We start from the raw sequence: 25,883 nt of genomic DNA, 5'->3' as shown, positions 1-25,883 counted from the left end.
GTAGCTCAGTGATAGAGTTCCCCTGGACTCAGTTCTAAGTACCAACCCTCCCCCCAACAAACAAAGACTAAAAGGAGGGCCAGCCTGATTTTTTTGAGTAGAGACACAGTAAAGGCCTCTAAATCTGAGTGAGTTTTCATTGAAGGAAGTGTTCCAAATGGAGGCAATAGAAGTATTTTAAATTGTCAGCATGGGAAAAATTAGGCTTTTCATAGAATGAAAAGAATGCCAATTTAGAAAATGATTGAATAAGGAAGGAAAAGTATGTAGGATTAAAAAGATGAAGAGGTAGTCAGTGGAGAGATGGGCCTCATAATGTAGTGCTTTGTTAAAAAAAAATTGGGATGAAATCCAAAGTGCATAGGGAACCTATAGACAGGTTATAAACTGGTGAGTGGTACCATTTGATACACATTCCAAGGTGATTGTTCTGGCTGCTGTATTGAAATCATATTAGAAGGATTCATTAGGGGACCCTAATGGAATTAGGGGACCCTAATAAGTCTCTGGTCTTATGATTGAAATTTGATGGGTGATGATGAAATTAGATTGATGATAATGGAGATAGAAATGGGAAAACTCCAACGAGTACGATTAACAAACATCAATAATAATTTGAATGTGGGTGGTGAAAAGGGGAAGGTGTTTATAGTGTCTGACAGAATGTTGGATTTAATGAATGGATTTATTTGTCATACTACTAAGGAACATTTGTGGATGAAGGGATATAAATAAAAGAACAAGAGTTCAATTTTAGATAAGTATGAGATTCCTATGAAATATACTATTAGAGATATGAAGAAAAAATACATGTGTGTCTATGTATGTATGTATGTATATATATGTGTGTGTGTGTGTGTGTGTGTGTGTGTGTGTGTATGTGTGTGTGTATCAAAGCTACACCAAAGTATGCAATATCAAGATATATATATATTTTCAGTATATCAATATTGCATACTTTGGTTATCAAATTAAGTCCGGTGCCAGAGGAAGGATTATAAGTTGGAGATACAAAGTTAAAGAGTTGTCAGCATATAGATTATAAGGCTGCCTGGGAACAGAGTAAATATGTATTTTGATGAGATAATTGGATACAGGACTGAGCACCAAGAAAATGTAACATTTAAAGGTTGAAGGGACAGGGAAAAAGAAAGATGCTTGAGAGGAAACAAATCAATTGTGTTTGGTTTTATGGAAATCCAGCACTGTTTTCTAAGAGCAGGTGGAAAGAGATTATGGTCAGCTATGTCTAATGTTCTGAGAGTACTAGTAAGGCTACTTTGTCAATAGAAAATTCTGAGATACACTTTTTTAAAAAAAAATTAATTTAGGACTGGATTAGTTAGGTCTCACTAGCCATGTTGAAATTGAATGCAACATTAATGTTTTTGCAGTGCTGGGAATCAAACCCAGGGTCTTGTGTATGTTAGACAAGCACTCTACCACTGAGGTGCAACCCCAGTCCCCTGAGATATACTTTTAACTACTCTGATTTCTTATATACGTGGAGAATGGGGAAGGGATTTTTAACCACCATTGGAGTTTGGGGCCCAAATAAGGAAATGATGCTAAGAAAATATATAGCCTGTTGGTTTATGGCAGCTTTCCTAACATTTTCTATATGAAGCATAGTCCGTAAAAACTATTATAATGGTAAGCTCTGAGTATAGCTGACATAGGATTAGCTCCTAGGGAATATGTAATCTATGGCAGTAAGGTACAACCATGAATGTTCTCCTTGTCCTCTTTAATATTACTCTTGACTATAAAAATACATATTTTTTCTTCTTAAATCAGTATTGCTTTAAAATACTGCAGGCCTAATTTGTCTAATACATTCTGAATATATTAGAATGTGAAAATTTCTCTTTGAAGTGTTTGAGCAATTCTTTTGGACATTTTTCTTTTTTCAGTTTTTCCTTTTGCCTCATTTTAGATTTAGGCAAAGATACTCATTTTGCTAGTAGTGCCAGGAAGCAGGCAGTTTCCATGGTAACTGACAGACTGAGTTTACTGTGGAAATTTCCGGAATTAACAGAGCTGCATTGCAGAAGGATGCAAAAAGCAGTATTCATCCAGAGATCTTAACGTGTGGACACAGAAGAGCAGTTGCAGTGGTATGCAGGGTATGTGTTATGTTTATTTTCCTACATAAGGAAGATTAACAGTTTTATATATGCTGAAGACAGAGTAAAACGGTTTGAGTAAATGCTGGCTTGATTAAATTAAGGTTGCTTAAGGAAAAAGAAGGAAGAAATGCTTTGGGAAGGAAAATGTGCTTGATAGCATTGGGAGGAAATCAACATAAGTCGGATAGAAGAAAATGATAATGAAACAAGAAGAGAAAGCACACTTCAGATTCATTGGATAATAAAGGTTCTTATAGATGGTGGCTCTGGGCATAAGAATACATATATCAAAGGAAAGATAGTTGGTATTGGTATGTTTGAGAAATCACATTCTCACGTCCAGAATGAAGAGGTCAGTGGAGGTAATTAGCTGTTAACTGCTGAAGAATATGTAGATATGTGAGATGGCCAAGGTGTTAAAGAAGACTACTGCCTTCTTATTGTACTTACCTTAGTGATGGAAGAGTCTGGGGAGGGCTACCAGAACCCTGATCCTACTCTTTGTTGACTTGGTGGGGGGGATTAAAGAAAAAGTCTGAAATGTATTTTGAGATTAAATTTTGGAAATAAAAACTGTAGGATTTGAGTAGGTAGGGTTTCTCTTTCTCTGAAAGAGAAAAAGTATATAGAAAATAAATATAGGTTTTAGACTATTTAATCGATTGGTATGATCTAGATGTGTAGCTAAAATTTAAGTATGAGTTATATCATGTCAGGAAACTACAGCTTATGTGCTAAATCTGGCCTGCTTATTTTTGTAAGTAAAGTTTTACAGGAATATAGCCACACCCATCTGGTTGCATATTTTCAACAGAGACTGTATTGTCTATAAAGCCTAAGATATTTACCATCTGGTTCTTTTTTTTTTTTTTTTTTTGGTACTGGGGATTGAACTCACGGGCACTTGATCACTGAGCCACTTCCCCAGCCCTATTTTATATTTTATTTAGAGACAGGGTCTCACTGAGTTGCTTATTAGTGCCTTACTTTTGCTGAGGCTGGCTTTGAACTCTTGATCCTACTGTCTCAGCCTCCCGAGCTGCTGGGATTACAGATGTGTGACACTGTGCCCAGTTTACCATCTGGTTCTTCATAGAAGAAGTTTGGGACTTATGATGATGTATTGATTTCCTAAGGTTGGTCTAACAAATTGCTGGTTTCTTAACCCAACAGAAGTTTAATTCTCTCATAGTTCTAGAAGCCAGAAATCCAAAATTAAGGTATTGGCAGACTCTAGAGGAGGATCCTCCTCCCCTCTTCTTCCTTCTTTTGGTAGTTCTGAGTGTCCCTTGGCTTGTGGCAGCATAATTGCAATCCTGCCTTTAACTTCACTTGATTATCTTCCTTATGTCTGTGTTTCTCTTACCTTTTCTTTTTCAGTCTTTTTTTTAATAAGGATAATCCTTATTGTAGTTAGGTTCCACCCTCATTCAGGATGATCTTTTTTCAAGATCTTTAATATTTGTGAAGATAAGGTTATATTCCAAGATTCTGAATGGATATGTATGTGTGTGGGGTGGGGTGGGGGAAGTGCATTACAGTTCCCCAATGCTATTGAAGAACTGGGTTTTGATTTTTTAAACTATATTCTATGTTAAGGATAGCCAGTTTCTGGCAAGTTTCCTTTGGAATCCTATGAAGAATGTACTCTGCAGGAGATGTGTTGAACTTCCAGAGAAGATATTAAATTCACTTTTCAAGGACAGGACAATATAGGCAAGTTAAAACTATAGAACACAGCCTGTATCATACAAATATAAGCAATAGAATAGAGATGGTAAGAGAAAAACTAGTAAACTGTTTACAGGGAAATGATGAAGACTAGCACGTCCAACTTCATATTGTTCTCTGATCTCTTCATGTCTTCCCAACTCTCACCCCTAAAAAAAAACAATGAATTTGGAATTTTAATGAAAAATGCTTGGCACCAAAATAAGAATCAGTTTTGAGGGATGAGACTTATGGTTATAGCACTGGGAAAAAATAGGATTCAAAAGAACTACACAATAAGTAAGTGGTAGAATGGCAGTATAGAATGTACATACCAGTGTATAGAGGAGTGAGCCTATGAATTGGTTCCTATTGGCCTTTGTATTATTGTGGCAGTATAAAAACTATTAATTTAGGCAGGAAAGAAGGCCTGTTTCTACCTCTTTCCTCTTATTATATGGGCACATTTGTAAGGCATAGTTATGATAATAGATATATCTAGGCTGGCATTCCTTGGAAATCTTATCTAGCATATTTGGGCATATTTTGAAATGTTTAAATAGTTATACATGGATATGATAAAGAATCAAATAATAAGCAAGGGATTCCAGTGGTGCCAGCAGAGAAAACCTTCCTCATTCTGTAATTTGCTAGTCTATATCTTCACCTGTATGCTTAAAACGAAACCTCTGACATCAAAACTTTATGGAGATATCCATAGAATTAAGCAAAAATGATTAGAAGTAATTATCAAAATTAGGGATTGCTAAGGATAAGCAGTACCAAACTAGCCTAACATTTTTTTTTTTTGAAAATGTTACTGGGTTTGTAGATGAGGGATTTGCCATGGGCTGGGTATGTTTTGCCTTCAACATACGTGAGTACAGGGGGGCAATGTGAAGCCCAATCCAAGGTTTTCGGGGAGAGTTTCCTAGAAAGACAAGACTAATAAAGTATGCTTCCTTTCCAATTGAATTTTATTAGTCTATGACATGTATATCCTCAACACCAGTTGAGACAGTAGGAAGTCATTAGATGAGTTTTCTTCTTTAACAAAACATTTGTACATGGTCTTGAACATTATGATTAAGCCTAAATATCTTCATAGAAAAATTCAGATTCCCTTGAATCCAACTATTGTCATACTTTAACTTTTTTCTGTTAGAATCATGAGTATGTGATAAAAAATATTGTAAGGAAATAATATTAAAACATCATTTGTGATTAAGTTAAGCTGGTTGGTCATAGTTCATATATGCAAGCTAAAATTCAAGCAGTATAAGGTGCTCAGAAATATCCTAAATTTCTTTTGAGTGTGGTGGTGGAAACCTGTAATCCCAGCTAATCAGAAGACTGAGATAGGAGGATTTCAAGTTTAAGACTAGCCTGGGCAACTTAGTGAGATCCTATCTCAAAATAAAAATAAATAAAGAGCTGGTGATGTAGCTCAGTGGTAGAGCACTGTTGGTGTCAATCCTCAACACCAAACAACCAAACAAAACAAGCAAAAAATAAAAAAGCAAAACAAAACAAAAAAATAAAATAAAATAAAACATCCCATTTCAAGGTTTGTGTCTGATGTAAAATAATGTGTTTGTGAATAAAATTTATTTCTATAAAGTCTTTTTTCTGGATATTACTTGTATATAAGTAGATTTGAGAATGGTTACAATGTTAAAAAGACATTCACATTATAAAATCAGCTACAAATTATTAAGGAAAAGTAAGTCTCAAGCAAACTAAAAGTGTTTAGTATATGCAATTTCAGGTTTGCGATACAAAATGATGTATGAACAGCAGTGTCTGCTAAAATATTTGTTAAGAAACAAAAGTGAAATACAAAACACTGAAAATTAAGACAACCTAGTGAAAAACTTTCTATAGGATCTCTACTAATAATAACATACCCAGAATCAAGAAAAATTTTATCTAGGGTTTCTCTTACATCAGAGACTGCCTGAGAAACTTGGTCTCCTCTGAGCCACTAGTCTGAAAAGACTGTTTGCTTTCATGTCCTCCACCCCAATAATTAGTCATTTGTGAGTAAAGTGTTATAGGTAGAAGTAGAGAATGATAGTAGTATCACTATAGACTGAGAATTGTATTTTTTGGTTTTTAATTTTGAGACGGGGTCTTAATGTGTTGCCCAGGTTGGTCACAAGCTCTTAGGCTGTAGTGATTGTGATTCTCCTTCCTCATTCTCCTGAGTAGCTGGAACTACAGGTGTGTGCCACTGGCCCTGGCTTGAGGGTTGTATTTTCGTTTCTGCAACTGTCAGTTCAGTGTTATAGTGTTAAGAGAACAAGGAAACTGGGGGTTGAAGAATTTGCCACTGAAGCAATGAGGACTCTAAGTGATACTATACTGAGACTTAAATATCTTAAATCCACCATATATAAGTAATAGACTAATCTCTTTCACAGAAGTAGAGTGGGGGCTGAGGATCTCTCTTTTTGTCTCTCTCAATTTTATTGAGGTATAGTTTATTGATCTATAATAAACTGCACATATTTAAAGAGTGTACTTTGCTAAGTTTTGACATACACACATCTTTGAAACTCTCACCGTGTAGTTAAGTCACATGATATTCTTTATTTCTAAAATTTCCTCCCACTTTTAGAGTTTTTATGTCTATATATTTGATTTGGTTCTTTCTTTTATCTCTTGTATTCCTATTTAACATTCTATTCATCCTTTAATTTCTTGAACATGTGGAATGCAGTTGTATTTTCCTTATCTATTCATTCTTTGTAATTTTGGGGTCAGTTTCAGTTGATTAATTATTTTTCTCTTTATTATTGGTTATAATTTCCTGCTTCTTTACATTGGATTGCATGCCAGACATTATTGGTACAGGGTGTTTTTGTATTTTTACAGATATTTATGAGATGTGTTCTTTGATTAAGTTACTTGGAAATAGTTTTATCCTTTCTGGTATTGTTTTTTAACTCTTGTGGATGAGACTAGTCTAGAACTGATTTTTATCCCACTAATTAAGGCAAAATCCTAGCGGGTAGGAACAGGAATTTTCGTACATGTGTCTGGGTGTTATTCCTTCTAATCTTTTTGATGGTTTCTAGCTTGTGTAGGTTCCTCACAAACATGCACTGATCTAGGAAGAATTCTGCCTTTCTGTGTGGCTTTCCCTTAACCAGTGTACTAACTCTAGTTACCTTGATCTGCCCAGACTCCCAGATTCATGTACTCAGTACAAGATACTGCCAAGATCTTCCTGAATCTCCCTTCCCTGTGTCATAGTCCGAATTCTCTAGGCAGTAAGTTGGAGACAGTTATAGAGCTCACTTAGTATATTTCCAGTCTCTTAGGTCCTACCATTCTTTATTTTTTTGTTTGGTGGTACTGAGGATTGAACCCAGGGACACTCTACCATTGAGCTACATCCCCAACCCTTTTTATTTTTATTTTTATTTTATTTTGAAACAGGATCTCTCTAAATTGCAGAGGCTAGCCTGGAACTTGGGATCCTCCTTCCTCAGTCTCCTGAGTAGCTGGGATTATAGGCCTGCACCACTGTGCCTGGGCCCACTACTCTTTATGGCCTGATGACTAAGATTGTCTCATGTGCTTTGTTAGTTTTTCCAGTTATTTCATTTGTGAGGGTAAGTCTGGCTCTAGATTCTCTGTAGGGACCACACAGAGGTGCCACTATGACACTGATATGGGAGTAAGAATTGAGGAAGTAGTGAACAATATCTTGATGACTTTGAGGAACAGTATCTTTAAGATATTTTGCAGGATTCTATATATATATATATATATATATATTGAATATATATATTTATATTTTGAATATATGTATATTCAATATATATATATTCAAAATATAAATATATATAAATATATATATATTTATATTTTGAATATATATATTTTGAATATATATATATTTATATTGAATATATATATATTTTAATAATGGCTTTGCATTCTTGATAGTGTGGAAAAAGTTACTGAATTTATAAAAAGAGATTGGAAAATCTTGAGGTGGGAACAGATTTGGATAAATAGGCAATGTGATTATTGAAAAAGGTAACAAACGAGGAAAAAAATTTTGCAAGGAACCTGATATGCAGTGGTAGAATGAAACCTGTATTACATGCAGTCATGAATACAAATGAAACTGCATGCTTGCCAGGTAAGATAGGCCAATAAACTGTTCTGTGAATATTAAAATAAAAAATGATACTGCATGATACCGAAACAGAAGAATGTAAAGGGAATGATTAATTCAAAGGCATACAAATTAGTGAATATTTTACATATGTAAATTTATAAATACATTGAAAAGGGAAACCACTAACTGGAAAAATATTTGCAATGCAAGACAACAGTTGATAGTGTTATAAAGAACTTGTAAGCAAAAGCAGCAAAAACAAAGTAAATATCAGGACCAGGAGGGCTGAAGTGTGCTATCTCAGGCAGTCAATAGAAAACACTTGTTTACCAAATAGGATAATTGTGTGTAGCTCTGAGAATAATAAATCAAAATGCAATTGAAAAGAGTCATCTAATTCAAATCACCTTTCAAACTGGATTGAGGAACAAGGGTATTATTGAGAAGGCACAGTGGGCACTCTGGCTTCTGGTGCTTTAAAACCAGTATAAATGAGCTGTGCAGCCATTACAGCAATGATATTAGTTTATCTAATTAATAGTCATTAGTTTATCTAATGACTGTTTTGTTAAAATATTTTAAGCAGGATCTGTTAAGCAGTAGGTGTTATTTGCCATTTTCTATACACCTAGTTTAGAAAAATACAAAAGAATTTTTTACTTTTGTTTTTCCTTTTTTCCTTTTTATTTAACTGCTACCTATGTAGCTTTAGGAGAATTTCAGGTTCACATATTTCAAAGGAGATACAACTGCATTTAGTAGATGGTACGGGTGCAACAGGGTATAGCTAGAGTTGGACCCAAGTAATCTCCTTGTATATATGTCACTTTATTTTTTTTTAAACAAGTTCACCCACCTATTTACTGAGCCCCACCCAAGTAGCTTTTTTAGACACAGTGGGTAGATATACAGCTTTTCTCAGTGCTCAAGTCTAATTAATGTTCCTTAACATTATATTACAGTTGTTTTTTTTAAAAAAAAAAATCTGTAGGAGTTCAGAAATTTATAGAGTTGTCTGGATCAATCAAAGGGTGACAGCTAACATAGTCACAGTATTGAATAGTCAGTGGACAAATTGTTCATTTCTGTTCAAAAGATAAATAATCAGAAAGGACTTCAGTACAAACAGTAGGCTCAAAGATGATGATCTCAGATTTTCTCCTAACAAGATATATCTCTGATTTCAAAATATAATATCTATGCATTATTTTGTACTTTAATAAAACACTTAAGTATGCTACCCTATAATCTTACCTGTTTAACAAAAGTTAATTTACAAACACACACATTTCACTTCTATTGAATGCCCATAGCATCTGTGTCAGTTGTTTTTCTCTGAATGTGTTTTCTCTAGAATATGAAACTGCCACGTTTCTGGATACCAAGAATTATTTATTAGATATGGAATTTACTAAGGCTCTTAAAAAAAAATCTGGGCAGTATTAAGTATTTTACTGAAAGAAGAGCTTCCTTTTTCACTAGTCTGTGCATTTGAAGAGGTTTAGTATCATTGGTCACCAGCCACTAAATTCAAATCTTATTTCCCAGTCATTGTGATGCCCAAACTGCTTCCCCAGTTGTTGGGAGTGTGGGGCACTACCTCCTTCTTTGAGAACTACTGATAAATAAAATAACTTCAGGGGCCATATTAATTAAAAGTGAGTTTATTTGCATATAAACATGAAAAGGACAAAACAAAATAATAAAAAAAAAAAAAAAAACCCAAACGAATAATGGCTTAACTAGATAGTTTATTTCCTCTTTCCAGAAATAAGTCTGGAGATAGGCAGGCTAGGGTTGTGTACTGGCTTCATTGTCATCAGACAACAATGTAGTTTTGGACATTGAGGGTGGCTTGAGCTCTAGTTGTTACTGACATTCCAGGCAACAAGGAGGTAGATGGGGAAAGAGAAAAGGGACCTTATTTGTAGCTGAGTCAGCTTCATATACATATATATATATATTTGGTCACAGTTATGGAAGCTGGAAGTCCAAGATCAAGATTTTAGCAAAGTAGGTTTCTTGCTTATAGGTGACCACCATCTCATGAAGTACTCATATGACCTCTTTGTGCATGTGGGAGGAAAGCAGGCTCACTGGTGTCTACTTTTATGAGGGCACTAATTCTGTTGGATTATGGATCATTAATCTTAATTACTTCTGTTTGGACCCTGTCTTCATTACAGCCACATGAGGGGTTAGAGCTTCAGCAAGTGAATTTTGTAAGGGAACACAATTCAGTCCATAGCAGTTGAGAAGTATAATCTTTTAGCTGAGTGCATTACTGCCCCCAAATAAAAGAGGTTCTCATTGAGAATAAAGAGGAGGATGGATATTGGTTGGCAACTGGTGGTTATTGCCACAGGTGCTCAACGGAGTTTCCCAGATTGATAGAGGAGATTGGAATCCTATGGAGTATTCACTGAAGTCAGCTAAGGAAGATCTGTATAAATCATGGCATAGAAAGTTAAGAAATGAAAGATAAGAGATACTTAGGAATTATTTTTTGATAAAATAGTCCTTTTCTCAAGAAAAATACTATCCCAAAGAGAAAGTCAGGAATTTTTCTCCTCTTTAAAAATACATCTATAGTGTTAGGAGGGCAATTCAATGATAGAGCACTTGACTAGTGTAATTTAGACCCTGAGTTGATTCCAAGTACTGGGGAGGTGGAGAATGTAATTGTAAAACAACATAAACTTTACATCTTTACTGATTTTTACTTTTCACCAGTTGTCTCAATGGAGGTGTTTTCTATTCATATTCTTTCTTTTCTAATCCAATAGTGTAGTTTTGGACAGAAATTGATTGATGGTTAGGTTCAGGTCAGGCTTTCAGATTAGGTAGTCCAGAGCTTTATCTGCTTGTAGTCCTTCTTTGGAAACAATCAAGATTGTGCTGTTGAAGCCATAGCTATGCAAGTTTGACGGGAAAACTTGACAGCCCAGTATGAATAAAGACTGAATGAATATGTTGTAGTGTCATAACCATATCTCGCTGCCCTGCTTTTGTGGTTTTCTTAACTCTTTTCCTATTTAAATGAAAAACATGGAACTCTGGGTAGTAATTATGTTTTCCTGTTCACCTGTTTTATTGTCAGCTTTATTGAATTAGAATTTACTTGCTATATAATTCACACATTCACTGTGTCCATGTAGTGTATCCAACACCTCATTCAATTTTTGGACATTTTCATTAGCCCAAGAAGATACCTGGTATGTTTTTTAATTGTCAACCTGTTCACTTTCAAAAATAAAATAAAATAAGGACTTTATCCAGGAACTGTATAGCAGACTAAAAGTAAGCTAAACTATTAGCAGGGATACTCCATGATTCTAAATTTTGATCTTAAAATGATAGAATATTATGACTGCAGTCTTCTGTATAGTAGACAGTGTGTGTGTGTGTGTGTGTATATATATATATATATATATATATATATATATGTGTGTGTGTGTGTACATATATGTGTATATATGTATATATATACAAATATATATGTATATATACAAATATATATGTATATATGTATATATGTATATATATATACAAAATAGTATACAGTATATATACTATACAAAATACATAAATACTATACAAGAATACTATTTAGTAATGAAATATACTATTTAGTAATGGAATATTTCAGTTCTCAAGAATTTTAGCAAGAAGGATTATATAACTAATATAATGATGTTTGTGATGTCCTATCACCTTTACCATATTCTGTTGGTTAGAAGTAACAGGTCTCATCCACACTCAAAGAGAAGAATTATACAAAAATGTGAAACCAGGAAGGTGGGAATGTTGGAAACACCTAAAGCCTGTCTGCCATAGCTATTGCACTAGTCAGTACTTACAAAATGTTGCTTCCAATTCACGAGTAATTTCAATTAACTTTTTTCAGTTACTATCAGCAATAGGCTTGTGTTGCATGTTTCACCAACAATTAAAGTGAGCCATGGAGATGATTTTTACTTGCCAGAGATTGTACTACAATAATTATTATATGTGGAACTCTTTTCTGTTAGAATATTTCCTGGCTGGTTGTCTACTTTATAAAATAATTACTGAGAAAATTCCTCTATCCTTGTCTAGATCGAATTCGCATCTTAAAAGGTCAGTACTGGCCTCAATCTTGACCTGTATGGTCACTTACGCCACTAATCACTGGGCTTCTTTTAACTCTGGGTGCTAGAGTATCCAATAACGTGAATGAGTTTTTGGACTGGAAAGTACTCCTGTGAACAGAAGCTTGTATTATGACTAATACTGTGATTTAAGAACCTGTTATTTGGAACTCTGCTTCACTAAGTTATTTAGATGGTATGTGCTAATTTTTCAACTATAATCTTGAATCTTGGTCATTATTAATATTAGTATGTATGACTATTCAGGAGGAGAGATTTTAACATTAAAAAATTTGGGGAACATTAAAAGTGGCTACGGAAAACAATACTGATTGGAGAAAACTTTCCAAAATTTGGGGGGGAACCCTCAAGCATATAATCTTGTCTTTGTTTTATATAATAATTAGAGTTCAAAAGATTCTTGATCATTTAGTATGAAATTGAAAAGTATGGTTTATATTTAATGGACTTCTTGAAGTTGCTAGGTTGGTATAGTTACATGCACACGTGCACACATGTGAATCGGAGAGGGAGAGAGACAAATTGACTTTACATTTTTCATTGGATTTATTTTTTTACAAAGTGTGGTTAGAAGTCAATCTTTTGATCTCCAGGTTGAGATTTTGGAGGTGATACTTTATTTAATGCAACTGTAATGAATGAGCTCTTTTTTCCACGAGTAACACATTTTTCAGCCCATTGTTCTACCTGTTGAACAAAGACTGAAAAGTTTAATTTTGATTAGCACATGACAGATTTTCTGTTAGAGCCATCTTTCTGTTTATTTCCTCTACCTCAACATGGTGTTAAGAAAAATAGGGCAATATATTAAGGCATTACTTCCCAAACATTGTCAGAATCACTGAGGGATATTTAAAAATGTTTGACTCCTATCTTTCGATATTCTGATTTGATTACCATAGGATGATACCTGGGCTTTGGAATAATAATAATAAAAAAAATCTCTCCAGGTGATTCTAAGATATAGCCAATTTTTGGTACAGTTTTATTAAACAAAAATTGAGGTTCTGTAATATGTAACTTTGAATAAGATAGAGTAAGCACTTTTGGAAATGAAGTTTACAGCTCCTGGGATGCTTACTTGATAATGTAGTTTTGCAAAGTGTGAAAAAATCTACTATTTGGAAATGAAAACCAATAGCATTAGTTTGATCAGTAAATGGAAATTTGATTTTATAAATGTTATTGATGCTATATGTATAAGCTGCTTAAATTTTCTTAATTTGTTGTATTAAAAAAAAAAAAAAACAAAACACCAAGATGACACAGAAAACCTCCAAAAATCTGGAGGTCAGACTGTTGAAGTAACTTACAAGAAAAACAGATACCCCCTCATATTAATCAGTGCTAGCTAAAAAAAAAAAAAAAAAAAAAAGTTAAAACCTATTTAAAATGTGGAAAAATTGCTTCCCAATATTTTAACAGAGAGAGACTGAGAACACACAGCATTGAGTCATCAGGAAAGCTGAAGATCTCCCCTGAACAGCACTGGGATTTCACTGCAGAGGACTTGAAAGACCTTGGAGAAATTGGACGAGGAGCTTATGGTTCTGTCAACAAAATGGTCCACAAACCAAGTGGGCAAATAATGGCAGTTAAAGTAGGTGATGCCATGATTATTTTTGGTACTTTAATCCACTAGGTGAAATTTCATGGTGCAGTGATACCACTATTGTTTGTTCTTGTATTTCTGATAAAAACGGGTATTAAAGAATTGTTTTTGACTTCTTTGAGATTGTTTTGTATTGAGGTTTTCTTGTTGGTGGCACATTTTCTCTCTCTGGAAACATGAGTGTATGTGTTCATTGAACTTTTGGCATGATGCATTAACAGGTTTTAAACTTCTGGCCCTTCCACTGTCCAGGTGAGTTCAGGCTGGGCGGCTGCACCCCTGGGAGCAGGGCAGTGCTGCTCTGAGCCAGGCGGGAGCTGGAGGAAGAGACAGCACACTGGGCTGGGCAAGGTGCGGGGCTAGGGCTAACAGCAGTCTTACTGAAGGTTTCCTGGAAACCATACACATGCTGTTGCCACTAACCTCAACCTTACTCTGTCCTGACCGGCTCGGCTTCTGTTTGTTTATTTCGTCTTTTCTCAGTACTGCCCTGTTCCCTGGTTTTAAAGTTGTATTGAAATGCATACCTTGTGATAATGCTGTCACATTCTATCCTTATTGTGAGTGTCATGCCACTTAATATGTTCATTAAAAAAAAAAAAAAAAAAAAAAGACCAGAAAGAGATTTGACCTATAGACTGTACCTGGCAGGCTTATATTGATACCCATAAATGAACTAATGATATCCATCTGCTCCAATTAGGTTTGTGTAATTGTGTTTATTTATTTGTTCAAATATTTAACATGCGTTTGTTCTGTGTAAGATATTTCAGGAAAATCAGCAATGTGGGGGGTGGTTTAAAAAGAAAATCCAATAAAAGGAAGATGAGGCAATACCCTCACTGCCTTTCCTGTGAATTGAAATTCCTATGGTTGTCAGTTGAGAATACAGGCAACCTAAGCTAATCATCATCCTGTTAATTCCCTGTTTTAGAGTTTATCAAAGTGACTTGCTGATATGAGGTTCTCTGGTTTTTATTTGACATTTGAGAGTGGGCTTATATCATACTAATTGAAAATGCTTTCTATGTGGAGGTCAATTGTAAACAAAATCTGTTAGTTTCCTTCATTGTTGACCACTTCTCTCTGCTCTTGGGTCATTACAAGCAATGTTAAATTAGTGGTAGGGGAAAATTTGATTCTTTGTAGAGGTTTTTGTTTTTGACCATAATTTTACAATGTCGTGAGAACTAATGATCTTTTTTAAAAAAGATGTGTATGTATACAAAACTGCATATAACCTGCAGACCTCTAAAGGTATACAGGCTAAGACCTCTGCTCAAATATCCCTTTAGATAATATATTGCTTTTCTTGAAATGTAAAATGATTTCTCTATTCTTATTTTGTGTTATTGCAGTGTTAGTGGGAAAAGAGTCATGTAGACTCTTTTTGTTGAGTGTTGCATTGTCCTTACACACTATGCATGCCGTGTCGTTATGTATTGTGCATTTGGTTTCAGTTGATGGAGTCTTAAGGGAAAATTTTTGTATGTGAAGTTCTAAAAACTTTTCTCCCAGGTATAAGGGAAAGGTACTTTTAAAGAACTATTTCCTGTTTGTTTTTTTTTTTCAGATTGTGTTGGGTGTACTTAAACTATGTTGATCAATATTATAAATTGTTATAGTAATATGGATGGAATTTAACTGTGGCTAAAGGTTTTAAAGTAAAAAATGATACTTTGTTTTTCACATTTTAAAGTTTTTTTCAGTGATTAATTTTATTATATTTGGAGTTATATAAAACTCAAATTTTGAAGAAATTTAAGAATGAAAAAATGAAATTGTTGTCCAAAATTCATAAACTGATTATGTAAATCCCAACTCATAAGAAATGCTTCAGAGATAGTCATGGGACCTATAAACAGTCAACGTCAAATCTGTACCCATTAAGTGTTACTTTCTTAAATACCTTAGCAAACAAAACAGGGATGGGAGAGTGTGGCAGTATGACATATCAGTTAACATATAGATGGAGTGTATCATTGGATTTCATAACTTAATACTGGAATAATAAGTCTCTTGTATTAATGTAATTATTATTTGATACAAGTTGGTGAATTTTAAAATGTATTTATAGTTGATTTCTTCAGAGAAGTCTAGTCTTTCATCATACCTGAGAGAGTTTGTTTCTTTAACATTTAGGCATACAGACCAATTTGACAAGCATAATTGTGCAGAAGCAAAATGTGATTAAGGAGGAGTGAGATTTGACACATTATATATAATATTGTTGAACAATGGTTCACACTGCTGAAAACTTTCTATTATTATTAGTGAAATGAGAAACATCCTTGAAGTAGCTTCATGTTAACATATTAGTATGCATTTTGAGAATTTAGAGTACTTTCTTAGATGTTAAGCCTGTCCTAGAAATTATCTTTAATATTTACTTACAGTAGGCTGAGTACAATAGCTCAGGCCTTTGATCCCTGGAACTCAGAAGGCTGAGGCGGGAGAATTCTGAGTTCAAGGCAATCCTCACAGAATAAAAATACAAAAAGGCCTGGGGTTGTAGCTCAGTGGTAGACTACCCCTGTCATAGAATAAAAATACAAAAAGGCCTGGGGTTGTAGCTCAATGGTAGACTACCCCTGGGTTCAATTCCTAGTACTACCTCTCCGCACACACATACATACACACACAAAAAGAAAGAACCGCATAGTAGCTGTACAAAAGTAAACCATGTAATTAGCCTGATTTTTTGTTTTGTTTTGTTTTTTGTTTATTGGCTTTTTTTAAGTTTGGAGGAAATCCTTCCCTTAATATATTTTGCCATATATAAAAAATATTTGAAAAAGATGACCTCTCAGTTACCAGAAATAATTATCTTAGACTTAATCTAAAAATCAATTAAGATATAATATATAATAAATCAGGTTTAGTGAGGTAACAAATAGTGTATGTAAAAGATTTCTTCATGTATTGTCTGAGGACAGTTTCCTAGGCTTCCAGTGATGTTCTGTGTTAGGATATCAGATATGGACATTTTTAATCTCTCAGTTTAAATTGCACATACCTGGGGAGAGTGGTCTTGCTCATTGATTTGTGGGAATAATATAATGCTAGTTTTTCTACCTATGTCTGAATGACTAAGCCCCAGGACTGCCTAGGACAAAAACATGTTGTCCCTGGGTCTTCTAAAGCTTAGGGAGGGCAACTGTCTGCTCTGACTAGGTACTTACTCGTGGTTTTGATCAGCATCCTCTATAAATTTTGTTTAATGACCCCTTGTTTCAATTTAAAATGTTTTAAACTAATACATAAAACATGAAAGTTGTACATATTAATGGGGTAATGTGATGTTTCAAAATATATATACATTGTGTAATGTTTTAAATCAGGTTAAACATATCTGTTTATTGAAACATTTATCATTCATTTATGGTGAAAACATTCAAAATTCTTTCTTCCAACTTTTTGAAACATATAGCTCACTTACAGTCATCCCACTGTACATATATATAATAGCACACAAGAGTTTCTGACTACTATCTAAGTGTAACTTAGTATCTGTTGATCAATTATTCCCCATCTCTTCCTTTCTCCTACTCTTTCTAATCTCTGGTAACTACCATTATACTGTCAACTTATATGAGATCAACAATTTTATATTTCACATGAGTGAGATTATGAGGTAATAGTCTTTATGTGCCTGGCTTATTTCACTTTATATGTTGAACTTTAGTTCAAAAAGGATTTCATTCCTTTTTATGCCTGAATTGTATTGCGTGGTGTACATATACCTCATTTTCTTTATTCATTCATCAGTTGATGTACTTAGGTTGTTTCCATTTTTTTTTGGAATTTTATTATAAATAAAAAACTTTGGAATTTTTATTATGAATTGTGCTGCAGTTAATGTAGGAGTTAATACCCTTACTTTATATGATGGTGGGGTGAATACTGAACGAAAAAATGAGACTGAACAACCAATGTCTTTTAGGGATAAAGTAGATATCTCTGTGTAGTTATCTAGAAGGGTTAATTGTAGTATGGTAAAACCCAGTGCTCAGACCCAGTGTTTGAAGAAGCAACAGTCGAGACTGGAATTCTAAGTTAGGTTTATAGAAATTTAGCTCTAGTAGAAACACACAGCAGCTTTTTTTTTTTTTTTTTTTTTTTAGGTGATTATAATTAAGATGTCAAAGTGAATTCCAGGATAGAGGAGAGAGGACTTAGAATAGGTGAAGTATCGCAGTTCAGATCCATGGGCTGAAATTTAGTGGAATTACACACACAGATTGTTAACAGAAAAATGACTGAGAGGATATAGTTAATCCTACATGTCTAGAGTATCAACTTCCTTGCTATTAGTCCTGTTCCTTCTACCTTCAACTTTATTCTTTCATCTCTCCATTTTTTCATTCATATAAGTGTTCCAGATCCTACATGGTTGCTTGATCTCTGGTGTTTAATTTTGATGTCAGCATCATTGAGACCTAGCTTAACTCTAGTGCATGATAGGAAGGACTAGAGCCTTCTACTGACAGTATCAGCAGCCCACAGGTTAGACTTGCCCTATGCAAAATGTCACTTTTATCTGCTGATTAGGTAGGCATCCTAGTTGCAGATTATATGTCAAGTATGAGAAGTCAGGGATCAGGAAAGCACAGCTTAGCTTGTTTTCCACCACAGTGGGTCCATGCCACTCCTGTCAGAGGTTTGTTGCTGTGTGATTTTGGTGGGATTGTGATGGTCAATAATGATTGAGGGAGTTGCGTTTTAGTGTTTTAAATGTTGGTCTTTGCATAATGTCCTAAAAACACTAGAATGATATTTGACAGGGATGGCCTTAAATTGGAAAAGCTCCTTTTTGATGACGTGTAGTGCTTTGTGAGACAGTTGAAAGACCATAGTGATGATGTTCAATTGTCCAAATCATTTGTGAGATGAAGAAATAATGGCTATGTTGTTTCGAATAGAGAATGGTTCTATTATCTTATACTCTTTTAATTGACCATATCATGATATCATGTGGTTTAATTAAAACCCATAGCTGGACATGGTGGTAGAGGCCTGTAATACCAGCTACTCTGTAGGCTGAGGCAGGAGGATTGCAGGTTTAAAACCAGCCTGGGCAATTTAGCGAGATGGTCTCAAAAATAAAAAGAGGTAGGGGTGTAACTCATTGGTAGAACTCTTGCCTAGCATACACCAGGTCCTGGGTTCCATCCCTGGTCCAGTAGCAAGAAAAAAAGGATGAAAGGAAAGAAGAGATGAATTAATCTGTGATTGACAGGACCTTTTTTAAATTTTTTTTACACTAATGTTGCTTATTAAGTGTTGTATTTCATATAAAAAGTGTAAGTGAAATGTTTCTGAAAATGGGCCAATTCCAGGGATGTGGCACAGTTGCCTTCAGTTAGCCTTGATTTTTGAACTAAATGTGTGCTTCCTTTGCTGTTGTTCAAGGCAGTGTTTTTCAGATGGGGTTCTTTCTAAAAAGAATTGTATATGAAAAAACTCTTAGCTTTTCATCACTGTGACCAGAATATTTGACACAAACAACTTGGAGGAGGAAAGGTTTATTTTGGCTTATGGTTTCAGTCCATGGTTGGCTAGCTCCATTGGTGAACAACATAATGGAAGGTCATGATGGAAGGAAACTGCTCATCTCATGCAAGAGAGAGAGAGAGAGGGGGGTGGGGGAGGTAGAGAGAGAGAGAGGTAGAGAGAGAGAAGTAGAACAAAGGGAGCAGGCATGAGAAATATCCTTCCAGGACATGCCCCACCAACCTACTTCCTCCAAAGTAGACCCCACTTCCAAAAATTTCCACCACCTCCCCATAATATCATCAAATTAGTAATCCACTAGTGGATTAATCCACTGATGTGGTTAGAACTTTCATGATCCAATCACTTCTCAAAAGCCCCATCTGTGATGGAAGGAAACTGCTCATCTCATGCAGCAGGAGAGAGAGAGAGAGAGAGAGAGAGAGAGAGAGAGAGAGAGAGAGAGAGAGAAAGAGAACAAGCCTTCAACACATGAATCTTTCTGGGACACAATATCCAAACCATAACAAATCCCTAAATTAAATAGTTAACATCAGTGTTAGAGGTGTAGTACAGGAGACAGAGTATGTGCTCAGCGTGTTGATGTACACGTGGGAGGTACTGGGGATGTAGCTTAGTGGTAAGAGCACACTCTTAGCATGCATGAGGCTCTGGGTTCAGTCCTTTGCACACACATCAATATAATAAAAGATGGGAAGTAGAAATTGAACCTACACATTGGAAGTCATCAGGGGGCATCATCTTAGAGGAAGCTTAGGAGCATTAGGACAGTCTGGGAATGGTTGCCCTAGGAATTTTAATCATCCATTAGGTGTTTCTAAATATGTAGTTTCTGAAACCTTCATTGACCTAACTGAATTATGACATTAGACTACATTCCACCTTATTTAAGTGCTTAGAGAAAAACCTGCCTTATTACCCCCCCCACTCTAAATAGGGGACATCTGAACTAAATTGTTGTTTTTTGGCAATAGCTCTGAAATTAGTCATTTATCAGATTTGTATTGTCATTTTTACTTTGTTGTCATGGGTACTGAGGTCCTTAAAATTTTCAGTGCTGAGATTAACATTGTATTCTTTAAATATGTATGATATAGTTAGTAAACAGGAAGTAGATACCACCCTTATCAAGGCTTATCAAGCTTGTTCCTTAAAGCTTTGTACTCAGGGCAGATTTTCCCATTAGGTAGTGAAACATGCCTTTGGAACTGATCTCCTGGGTTCTCTGATAGTGCATAGCAGAGGATATGTAAAAGGAATTAATTGGGCTTCAGTATCCCTAGTGAAAAGAATGGGAGGTACTACTTACTGTTAATGAATTAATGTGGCTAAGATACAACTGGGAGTTCATTAAATTGATTTCAAAGACTTGGATGATTTGGGGGTTAATCAGCATCCTTTCTGCTGGTCTTAGTAAAAGCATATGTCTTCATAATTTAAAAAAAAATTGACTTCACAGGCACCATTTGTCACTTTTTGACATGAAAGCAAATTTTGCATGTGATCAACATTCCTAATACCTTGCTTTTAAAACTATTTGTTTTGGCTAATACTGCCATCTGCTTTGATTTTATTAATGATGGCATTGTGAGATGTCATGGATTTTTTTTTTGTGTGTGTGTGTGTGTATGTATGTATGTTATTTGTGTGGAAGACAATAACAAGAATGAACTTACACAGCAAGGTTGTAAGTCTTACTGTATCTGTGGAATGTAGAATCTTTGTTTTGCAAATTAAGAAAATTAGAATTCTAAGATTTCCTGTGGCCCTGTAGAAAATGTTAGTACATCTATACTGTAGTAGTTTCTGGAATTTTACATATTTGTATTAGAACTGAATTTTGGACATTTTTGCTGGGAAAGCAGCATTTGTTTGTAAGGATCAGAAGAGTGGAGACGCTTTGGAGTCTGAGTTGTACCCCCTTTTATATTTTCTTCACAGACACTTTAGGAAGGTTTTTGACAAGGAATGTTTAATGAATATTTATGACATAGCAGTATTGGTGCTTGTTGATCACAGGAACTGGTCACATTTTCTTTTTTTGGTGGTTAGGGGATTGAACACAAGGCTTTGCACACGCTGAGCACATACTCTGTCTCCTGTGCTACACCTCTAACCCCTTGGATGCATCTTCAAAATATCATAATAATAATGATATTCATTAAGATAATATTGTTATTTTCGTCTTTTGATTTTAAATGTAATACTGTTAAAACTTAACTGTATCATTCTTTATTTTCTATGGTAAAGAGTTCTGCCTAAGGTCCCATGTAATATGTTTGCTCATGTACCAGTAGGATTTCTGTGTGGGTGATATTAACCAATGTCCTCCTCGTCCAAAAGGCAAACAGTTCTCATTACAGGGATCTTTGGTTTTGTCACAGAGTGGTTGTTCTAGCTATCTTCCTAATTAGCAAAACATTTGACAGTTGCTTTGACACATGGGATACATATACTCTGGTACCCTTAGACGACAGTAAGAGCTTACGTAGAGGAATGAGCCACATGCACTGAAATATGAGCTTTACTCTTCAGTATAAAACCATTGTGGGTGTGGTATATGCTGCATTCTCTGTTTTCAATCCCCTGAAAAGAAAGTTCAGTGAAGTTTCACTATCATTGGGTAAAATTTGCTTTTGGATATTATTTTGATGATAAAATGAGGATTCTATGGTTGTATGAAGTTATATAGAAAGAGAAGCATGTGTAACATAGTCAATATATTTTGCATTTCAGGCATTACATCTTTGTTTAAAAGGAAACATTTGGCTGATTTGAGAATAAAATACAATTGAGTATGCAACACTATAAAGATAAATCATATTTTATAATGATATTAATTAATATCATCTACTGACCTTAATGTTTTTCTTCAAGCTTTCCCTTAGCACCTTGATTGGAGCTGGAGTCAAGAAATATTATTTTTGTTGTAGGTAGGATATTAAAGGATATCTGTCATTAAGGGAAAAAACAAAGAAAAATGAGCTTTAGCTGATGGTGATAGCATGATCCATATAGTTTTGCTGGTGTTCTGAGTTTGGTTGGTGATAAATTTAAAATGGTACTGTTCCTTGATAATGGACTTATAGTACTTTGCATCTTTTTATCCCATTCAAATTGTTTCATTCAGTGCCTAGAGTAATCTCTAAAGTCCTATACTGATTTCTTCTATAGTAACTGAATCCATCACCTTGCTGAGTTTTATTGTGTGTATGCCTTATTTCTAACCAAGGAACTCACCTCTCTTTTGCTTTGGAGTACTCTTACCTTATTCCTACCATATTCTAAGCACCCTGAGAATGAACTTGGGCCTCAGGGATATGAGTCTTCTACTTCACTTTAATACCTTGAAAGATTGCCCTTTGTACCCTCAGCCATACAGAAACCTGACAAGAATTGATCATGTTAGGATTTAGAGACCTTATCTGCCAGGATTGTAGTCATGGTCTTCCACATTAGTTTTCCCATTTCTTCTGCTCCCCCAGCTTCATTTCTCCTATACATTTTTTTTTTTTCATTTTAAAGCAAATATTGTATCAGAACTAATAGTCATTTTGTAAAGTTTGTTGCTATTTTCAAGTCATTGCTTTCTTAGGTCACTTCTTGATTCCTGGTATGTTTGCTGATGACTCATATCCTTTTTGCATGGAGTATTCACATTCTAGGAACTGACATCTGTCATACACACTATGGAACTACTGTTTTAAATTAAGAGCATGTGTGATTTATCACCAATTATCCTAACTCTGAGTCTTTTGAAGATATAATGACCTCTTTTCTCTTTCTTTAACAGGAATGGGATCAGGTAATCCTGAATGTCTCCTCATACACAGTACAAATAGAGCTTGTCATCTGTTTAACCTTTTCAGATAGCTTGATTTAGTGGAAAGAAAAATTCTGGGTTGATCTGATGATAGTCAGTAGTTGTCACATCAGGACGCAAGGAGTTACACAATGGTCATTTCAAGCAGGCCCTGGTGCTTTGTTATATGGGACATGCCTTACCTTTCTAGCAACTGAGAGATAGATCTAAGAACCCCAAGATATCAGGTTAACTGTGAATGAGTGTGTGGCAAGGACCACTATCAGAATCAGATAGGTGTTTATTTAGTGTCTAAAACAAAATAGTCTTTGATGATCTGCTTTTTGCTACCAACTTTGTGAGTCTTATTCTTTCCTATGGTGGGAATCAAACCCAGCACCTCCTACATGCTAGCCAAGCACTCTACCACTGAATGTGTCTGTTATTTTGCTTCTTCTGCAGTTGCATCCTTAGCCATTGTATGGTCAGCGTTCCTTCTTTTTCTGTTTGCCACATTTGAGTCTTCTGGTTTTATCCCCTAATAGTGATGGGTTTATCATCATATTCTTTCCCTCTATTCCCTCTCCCTATTTCTCTCCACCCCTGAAAATAGATTAAAAAATGGAATGGGCAGGGGAGTCACCATTATGACTAGAATATGTCATATTATCTCAGTAAGAGATAGTTTTTCTTCAGAGTATATACACTGCTTATTACCATCTTCTTGTTTTCTTCTTTCTCTTTGGCCTTCCCACCAATAGGTCCTTCGGTGAATTGTTTTATTATTTTCCCCCAAATAATAATACTTTTCCTTTTCCATTATAACAATGTGTCTTAATCTACTTGAAAGTTCTTCATACTTATTGATGTTAGTTTTGTCACTGGCTATTCTTTCCTGAAGAATACCAGTAAATTGTGTATCCAAGGTGAGGTTGAAAAGGTTTAGACAGGTTAGAGAATCATGTCAGCATAGAGAGCGAGCTGCCCTGAAATTCCCAATGTTAAATTAGATGACATTTAAAACTATACTACATGTGCATGGATGTTCATTATCAGTATAAGGGGTATTTGTACTTTAAATTCATGTTGTTAAAACTTTAGGTTTTCTATCTAAGCATAAGATGTCAACATTTAAATTTAGCAGTGACTTTTGATACCATGTGATTGAGTGATTTGGGCCATTTCTTCTGAGTGGGACTGTTTTTAAAGTGAGAATAAAATACAATTGAGTATGCAGCACTATAAAGATCAGTATCTATGAGAAAGATTTCTACCATTTGAAACAAATGAAGATCTCAAATTAAGGTAGCATAACCATAAAATTGTTTTGTAATGAGGTAGGAGGGTGAGGAAGGGCAAGGGGATAATTTCTAACTGGAGATTTTTACCTTATTTGTTGAACTTGTTAAATTTTCATTATGGCAGGCTAGTCCTTACGGACATCCCAGAAACTGAATTTGCAGCTATTCCAACCAGTGGCATATGTTGGATTGGTAATTTTAGAAAAATGAAGCTCTTTGTTGTTGTTTATATGTAAGAACAATATATAATACTAGTTAGTCGAAAAACCAGATGGTTAGATACTTAATTTGACTTTTCCCCTCTGATTCTAGTTGGAGTCATTTTGGTATTTCTGATCTGCTCCTACTTGTTTTTATTGTCATTTACTAGCTTTTAAAGGCTTGCAAAGTGTATAAAACACCTTGAATACAAATTTGGACAATTTAAAAGTATTTTATGTACAATATTGGTGCAACATAATGCACCAATAAAAAATGTGGGGGAAAATAAAATATTTTGTTAACTTCAAGTATATGTGTTTCTTCACTAGAAAACATGTGCACACACACACATATACATAAATGTTTATATATATGGTTGTAGTTCTTATTTTGATTTTAAATGTTTCCTCTACATTATGTTTTTTAAAAATTAGAAATAATATGAAAATGATTTTCATTATTGGAAAAGAGATTATAGTGCTTTTCAAGAAAAAGTTTTAACTTGTCCCAAGGGCATGTAATAACTTAAGCTAGGTTAATAAAGAATTGACATGCATAAGAACTCAACACCATAATGGAGAAAAATAATGATTTTGATGAACTCTGATATTTGAATGAAAAATGAAACTCTTAAAACTTAAAGATTCTTTAGATGGTTTTAAAAAAATTTTTGTGGGGCTGGGGTTGTGGTTCAGTGGTAAAGTACTTGCTTAGCATGTGTGAGGCACTGGGTTTAATTCTTAGCACCATATATAAATAGATATATAGATAGATAGATAAAATAAAGGTCCATCAACAACTCAAAAAATAAAAAATAAAAAAAATATTTTGCAATCTCCTAGGAGCTTTCTTTCTAAAAGAAAAAAGAACGGAGAAAAAGACAAAGATTTGCTGAGCTCAAAATAAATATCAGCTTTACCTAAATTTGATATAATGAGCAAAAATTTTCTGGAATCCAAAGCATTTATCAATAGATTTTGATTTCTGAGCATTGTGATTACAGGAGGGAGAATTTTTAGTAACATAATTGCCTTCATCTTTATATTTCTATATTCCTGTGTCCCTAAGGACAAACTTATAAAAGGAAGGAAAGTTTGTTCTCAATTTTATGGTTATGTTACCTTAATTTTAGATCTTCATTTGTTTCAAATAGTAGAAATCTTTCTCATAGATACTGTTCTGATTTTTCATTAGAAAAATTTTTCCTGGTAGTGTCTTTCTTTACTCAGTGTTCACTGATTTTTAATCATAGATTATCATTAAGTATTCTTCACCTTGAATGAATTATTGAGTTGTTGAATTAAAATCTTAGCTTGAAGTTATTATAG

At 34.6% G+C, this 25,883-nt stretch overlaps 1 protein-coding gene across 2 annotated transcripts in view; it reads left to right on the top strand.

Moving 5' to 3' along the window:
* The window catches only part of Map2k4 (mitogen-activated protein kinase kinase 4), a 132,222-nt gene that overhangs the window by 54,618 nt on the left and 51,721 nt on the right, over nucleotides 1-25,883 (top strand). For both annotated transcript variants that reach the window (XM_027954057.2, XM_071603013.1), the window contains one exon: nucleotides 13,551-13,725. In XM_027954057.2, the coding sequence (XP_027809858.1) occupies nucleotides 13,551-13,725 (175 nt within the window). The remainder of the gene's footprint in view (nucleotides 1-13,550; nucleotides 13,726-25,883) is intronic.

Source organism: Marmota flaviventris, chromosome 17 (assembly GCF_047511675.1).
Source record: "Marmota flaviventris isolate mMarFla1 chromosome 17, mMarFla1.hap1, whole genome shotgun sequence".
NCBI lineage: Eukaryota > Metazoa > Chordata > Mammalia > Rodentia > Sciuridae > Marmota > Marmota flaviventris.
Note: the sequence above shows the minus strand (reverse complement) of the source record. Positions and strands in the feature narration are given on the sequence as shown.